Below are 7,215 nucleotides of genomic sequence, written 5' to 3'. Positions count from 1 at the left end.
CAAGGTTTAACTTTTAAGTAAACGACCTTGGAATCGATATTTGAAAGTTCCAATAGGTTCGTATAATAATTTTAGACTCGGGCGTATGTTCGGATTGATCGTTGGGTGGCCCGAGAGCATTCCGGCGCTTATTATAGAAAGTTTGCATTTTGAAGGTTATTAGAAATTCCAAAGTTTGATATGAAGTGGACTTTGGTATTAGCGATGTCCATTTGAGATTTCGAGCCTTGGAATAGGTTCGTATCGTGATTTATGACTTGTACGTTAAGCTTGGCTCTATTCTAGAATGTCTAAGTATGATTCGGAAGCGTTCGTCGAAATTTAAATATTTGAACGTTGAAAGAAGGATTTTGATCGTTGATTCATGATTTTGAGGTAATTCGTGGTGTTTCGGGCCTTTAGATAAATTTGGATAAGGTATTGGGACTGGTGTGTTTGGTGTGCATTGCGATCGCGGAAGTAAGTATGCGATCGCGAAGGGTTAGCTGGGTTGGTGGAGGTTTTGTTCATCGCGATCGCGTAGAAGGGGTGGCGATCGCGGAGCTGGAGCAGGTGGTTCTTCGTGTTCGCGTGGGCTGAGTCGCGAATGCGGTGGGTTGAGGAGGAAGGCCTACTTGGAAGAGTTGTTCTATGCGACCACCGAAGGATTCACGCGATCGCGTAGGAGGAAAGTCGTTGAGGCTAAGTTAAGCCTTCGCGTTTGCATTGTTTGGTCGCATTCGCGGTTGGGCAGGCTATGCTTCATGATCGCAATGAGGATCTTGCGTTCGCGTAGAGCAATTTCCCAGGTGAGGCTGGTTGGCCTCCGCGATCGCGAGGTATTTTTCGCGATTGCAAAGAAGGTCGGGCCCGGGCAGTGTTGTTTTAATTCAGGATTTGACTCACTTTTCTCTCATTTTTCACTTGGGTGGCTGAATTTGGGGAGCTATTTTGAGTACATTTTATCAAGCAACACAAGGTAGGTGATTCCCACTTGTTGTAAGTTAAATACATGAGTTATATAAGGATTTAAACATGAAAAATTATAGAAATTGTGGGATTTTGGAAGAAAACCTAGAATTTGGTATTTTTGGATTTTGACCACGAAATTTGACATGGAATTTGAAATAAAGTATGTATTTGAGTTCGTGGTGTTATGGGTAGTAATTATCTTCGAACATTTTCGGAATCTGGGCATGTGAGCCCGAGAGTTGACTTTATTGACTTTTTGAGCGGAGTTGGAAATTATTATAAATTTTTAAATTATGAGTATTGGAGTATATTTTTATTGATTGTACTTTGTTTGATTAGTTTCGGATTTAAGGGCATCGATTTGAGGTGATAGATAGGCGCTGGAGTCGGTTATGGAACTTCAGAGCGAGGTAAGTCTCATATCTAATCTTGTGAGGGGAAAATTTACCCCGTATGTGTCATATTTATTATATGCTACATGTTGTGGGAGCTACGCACGAATGAGGTGACGAGTGTCCGTGTGTATGCTAGAATTCCTGATTATGTCCGGGTAGACTTAGACTCACGCCATACTTAAATTGTTCTATTTGAGTTATTCTTGCCTGTTTAAATGCTTTAATTTACATTTAGCCTAATACTAGACACGCGTAGAGTATCAGACTTGCTATTTTAGATACTTGACGAGCTACTTGATTAGTTGTAGAAATTGTACTTTCCTTACGGGTTTCTCCCGCGTTATGCATATTCATCGGAAAGTTTTTTTTAATTTAATAACTCGCACATATATTCGTGAGTAGGGTCAAAGATCCGTACAAGCTTTATATTCTTATGAGATCGGGTCGCTCGCCTCGGCAGTATCATGTATCACACTCTTGTTTGATCGGGTTGTTTGCCTCAGTAGGATATTATAACACACTCTTATGGGATCGGGCCATTCGCATCGGCGGTATCATGTATCACATTCTTATGGGATCATGTTGTTCACCTCGGCAGTATCATGTATCACACTCTTATGGGATCGGGTCGTTCGACTTGGCAGGATTTGTAACATACTTTTATGGGATCGAGTCGTTCGCCTCGGCAGTATGATGTATCACACTCTTATGGGATTGGGCTGTTCGCCTCGGCAACTTCATGAAATACTCTTATGGGATCGGGCCTCCCGCCTCGGCAGAATCGTGCATAATATTTTACAAGAAGCCAGTGTATCCGTGGGTTTTCCTAACTTGAGATGTGATGATCTATCTAGTTGGGACCATATTATATACTCTATTTGAGGAAGTAATCAATATTTGAGGACTTTATGTCTATTGTTTAGATGAGGATCGTAACATGTACCTATATTTATTTTTACTGTTTAATTATCATGCTTCATAATTGTCTACTATTTACTGTACTTGATTTATTAGACCACTAGTAAGTATCGATGTCGACCCCTCGCCACTACTTATCCGGGGTTAGTCTAGATACTTACTAGGTACGCGTTGATTTTTGTATTTATGCTACTCTTCTGCACTTATTGTGCAGGTATATATTTTTGGTGGTCATTTGGTCGCAAAGGCGCAGCTATTACGGGAACATTACGGTGAGTTGCATCCCATGTTACAATCGCAGCGCACGGAGTGTCATTCATATTCATTTATTTTATCCTATCTATTTTACATTCCAGACATATGTTGTATTGGTATTGTATTTCTTAGTAGTTTCTCATGCACTTGTGACACCGGATTTTGGAATATTCTAATTGATGTTAATAGTTTTGCTCCAATATTGTCACTTTTTATTTTATATCTTACTAGCATTGTATGTATCCATGATTTTAAATACGCAAATTTCTTTATTTAATAAAAATTTATGATTTTAAAAGTAATAAAATGAATAATTAAGTAGATGGTTCACTGTCGGCTTGCCTAACGGTAATGTTGGGCGCCATCACGACCTATAGTGGGAATTGGGTCGTGAAAGCTTGGTATCAAAGCACTAGGTTCACTTAGGTCTCACATGTCATGAGCAAGTCTAGTATAGTCTTGCGGATTGGTACGGAGACGTCTGTACTTATCATCGAGAGGCTACATGGTTGGTAGGAGAGATTCCCTTCCTTGATTCCTCATCGTGCGATTTGATTTTGTCGAAGCTTATGCCTTCGATTCCTTCTTACTCATTCGTACACGACGTCGGGCATTTGTTATTGGTTGAGCACCGACAAGTTGTGAATATAGTACAAATGTAGTGCAATATGCTTTTCCCTGCGAATGCGGGGGGGGGGGGGGCAGTATCGTCACCTTGTGGAGGAGTGTTCTGTCATTTTAGCCCAGTATTGGTGTTGCCTACGGTTGAGGTTCGATATCTCCGACTTTGGTAAAATTCTTGCTAATATTGTGGTGTCACCGTCCTTGATTGAACGCATTGAGGATCATCGGCATGTTGGTCTTCATTTGTTTGCCTCTGGGCATGGTGTTGAGAGATGGTACCTAAGAAGAAGTTATCAGAGATGGTTGTGTGTTGTGACTTCAGGATAGAATCGGCGTTTTCAGTGTTGATGGTTCGAGAGAGATGATCCTTGGGATGTTTTATGTACCTAGGAAGTTCGAATGTGACGAGAAGGGGCTTGATCATAATGTAGGAAAATGTGAATATTTGATCATCATTTTGGGGATGTAGTATGGCCCTGGGTTTTACATATTGTTGGATCTTCGGGTAATGTTAATGGATGAAGGGATTCTTACGGTCGGCGGATGAGTGTGGACCCATGAAGATTAATTGATTTCAAGATGGATGTAACTATGGCAATGGATTTGGAGGAGGTCGATATGAGGTTACACATGTAGACTATCTCATGTGAGAAGATTAGGGTTTGCATGACTCCGGATGAAATTCCTATAAAGAGTTATGCCTTCTATTCAATAGGATGCATGTACTGCAATGTGAGTTTGGATCGCTTGAAGAAAATGGTACGACTGTTAGGAGGTCGAGTGTGCGACTGTGGTTGATAATTCGGGATGTGTTATGATTAGTGCAACAAGAACTTATGAGAAAGTAGTTTGCTCACAGTAGCCCGATTCCATATTCTTAAGTTAAGAATACTCAGTCCTCCAGCACTCTTAGGCAAACAGACCTTCTTTCATGCAACTAAGGCCCTTTTAGATATAGTAGCCTCACTCGTCCACAAGTAGCTTTTACAAGTTGCTTCAATTAGTTTAATAACCTTTTGAGGGAGTGAGAATAATTATGACCAATATGACTGCACCCTAAATAGTAAAACTCTAATTAGCTGCAGTCTTTCCGCATATGACAACTCCTAGCCATTCACAAATATGAATAACTTTTCCTCCTCTTCTTCGAAAGAAGGGTCATTCGGAGGGTCATTTTATTTTTGTAGGCTAGTTGGATATATCACTCATTTTGTACTTCTTTTGCGGGGTTGGTCCACACATATACAATATTTAGTCGTCATCATGGAAGTGAATTCCTTTCTACGATACTTAGGACTTGAATGAGACATTATCAAACGTCCATCATTTGTTCATGCTTGGTACTAGTAGTTCTTATATTTGAATGTTATATGCGCCTAGACTTTCCTTTTTTCTCTTTTTTTGCCAGGTCCAATATTATTTTAGAAGGTATTGATTTATGTATAACAGAAGATCCTCTGAATTTATGACTAATCTTACTTTCATTAATTACAATATTACGGACATAGTGCATTGGAGTCCTGAAGCACCACCACAAACTATTGCGTGTCTAGTACTAGGGCATGCACCTTTTTATTATGTCAACAGCTACCTCTGATATTACCTTTAGGGTTTTCGCGGATCTAAGTTGCTTGATAGATTTACGTGAATTAATCACACCTTCATATTTTTATGTAAAGTACGTAAGTTTTATTTGCAAAGCATTATTCCAAAAACGTACTTAAAAATGTTCATACCTATAGATTTTAACTAGTTTTACTATGGACAACACATGATGTTCATATAAATATATTATATATACCTCTCCATTTAACATTAGGTAGACCTCATCCAATAACTATCCTAACTCTATTATATCTTCTGCTTCGTTTCTTTTGGAACAATCACAAAGACGTTATGAAGTCGGATCAAGTGAATGCTTCAATTTGAATATTTCTTTTGGGGTAAATTATTAGGTTTTGTAAGTACGTTGAGGTGTGCATAATTTCCAAGAGTGGGAGGAAAAATGATTGAGAAGATCGAAAAGTTAAAGAAGAGAGGGGGAGGTTGTAAGACATATATAGAATTATAATGGATAGAACAACTATGGAAGCTCCCCTTTGGATTTTATTGATGTATGATTCCATTTGTTACCAATTGTGAGTTAGCTTTTGGTAACTTAATACCCTTTAGAAATTTAGAGCTCCTTCTATTCAAAACTAATCATGATTCTTATGTCTTTTTTGTTCTCAAAAATCAAATGACATTAATCTAAGATGTACAAGGTTTGGGGTTGTCCACTAATTAGATTTCTCCTTGCCGTGGACTCTTCATCCTTTGGTTACTTCTCTTTCTTTTAGAAAAAAACTTAAAATATGATAATTGCATGGTGGTAATGGAGGAGTAAAGTGAAAATAAAAATTAATACTTGTGTTTATTATCACACGAGTTTTGGATCAATGTCTTGGATAAAGAGTATGATCATGAGATCTGATAAGAGAACTTAATTAAATAGAAAATAAAAAACAGGAATTCAATAGAAATAAGTGTAGATTAATATTCGATTAGGAGATGTTGTGAAATAAAATAGTGAAAAGGGAAGAAGAAAATATTGTTGTGTAGAAGAAAGGAAGAAAAGGGAAGCAAGTGCCCTAATATGGGGGAGAGGAAGGGTAATATATAGGTTTAATGTACATGCGAAGAGTAAGTTTTCTGTCCATTACGCGAGTTCAAAAGAAGTTTAACCCCAATAAATGACGAGAATATTCTAAAACTCGTGTGATGATTAAAGGATTGTAATACCGCCAAAAAATATTATGATCATAATACCGATAAAAAAATATTACGATAAATTATCAATGAAGTACGATAATTAATGAAAATAGTAAAGAGAATCAAAGTATAATACCTAAGTGTTGTTGGAGATTTGATGGTGTAGATTTGGATGGCTGATAAGTAAGGAGCATAATATTGCACAACATTCTCATTATTTTTTAGAGCAATAGGAGCACCAATACCATATGAACTCCATTCTTCATAACAATCCCACAAATCTCCAAGTGTGAAATATTCAGATTTTTCCTTTGCAATTGGATCATTCATGTAACTCTACAACATTTAAAAAAGAAAGCAAACTAATGAGAGATAAATGGTAAAAAGAAAGAAAACAAAATGAAAAAAGGGAAATAGGAAAAAGTGACAAGTGATAAAAGAGTCTATATATTCACAAATTTAGAAAAATATCTAGTGCATAGGAAATACATTTTGAAACCATCAAGCAAATTTTAGAAAATAAAATGATTACTTTAGATGCATTCTATAAATGTTGTTCATAAAATTGATTATTTTTCCTCTGAGAACACCTGACTAAAAAGGAACAAAAATAAACTCTAGTTTGCCATTAAAATCGAAGACTGTTCCAATTTTCTACTTAGATAAACAAGCGGAGGGAGAACTAAACATATTTGATTTTATCATTTGAATCTCATGTGCTTTAAAAAGATCTATATATAAGCTAAATAGATTTTATATCATATTCATCAGAAAGAAAATGAAAGCTATATACAAAAAGGAATTTATGATATCTTTGAATATATAAGGTATGAAAACATATACAAATAAGCAAACAAGAAAACTTGATATCGATCTATTACTATGCCTCAATCTCAAATAAATATTCAGAAGTCTCTTTAAAAAAAATTAAAGAATTACCCTTGGGAGAGGTTTTGAAGGGACAATGGGTGTTACTGATTGAAGAAAACTCTGGAGATTTGACATCTGATTTGATTTCTTTTTTGACAAGAATTCAAGGGAAGAAGAAAACATTTTGATTGTATTTTGTTTTTCTCACAATCACAATAACAAAAATTTACTAGTCTTCTCTTTGGTTTTGTCAATTCAAAATCAACCATTGGCAAGTAGTTAGCACTTGTATTAACTTACTAAAAAATTGGTTTTGAAGATTCACATAATCTGAAGTAGATTTAATTGTAGAGATTAACATACATTTAAAACTATAGTTGACATGATAGTCAAAAAGTGTCATCTTAAAATTTGTTTTATATTATGACAAAATTGTAAACACAAACCAGAA

The 7,215-nt window shown here is 36.4% G+C and overlaps 1 protein-coding gene across 1 annotated transcript in view; it reads right to left on the bottom strand.

Moving 5' to 3' along the window:
- The window catches only part of LOC142164137 (uncharacterized), a 9,306-nt gene extending 2,359 nt beyond the window's left edge, over positions 1 to 6,947 (bottom strand). The window contains exons 1-2 of the mRNA XM_075221324.1: positions 6,834 to 6,947; positions 6,031 to 6,230 (exon numbers count right to left, since the gene is read on the bottom strand). Of these exons, the coding sequence (XP_075077425.1) occupies positions 6,031 to 6,230; positions 6,834 to 6,947 (314 nt within the window). The remainder of the gene's footprint in view (positions 1 to 6,030; positions 6,231 to 6,833) is intronic.
- Between the last annotated feature and the right edge of the window lie 268 nt (positions 6,948 to 7,215).

Source organism: Nicotiana tabacum, chromosome 9 (genome assembly GCF_000715075.1).
Source record: "Nicotiana tabacum cultivar K326 chromosome 9, ASM71507v2, whole genome shotgun sequence".
In the NCBI taxonomy this organism is placed as follows: Eukaryota; Viridiplantae; Streptophyta; class Magnoliopsida; order Solanales; family Solanaceae; genus Nicotiana; species Nicotiana tabacum.
This window is presented reverse-complemented; position numbering and strand designations above follow the sequence as displayed.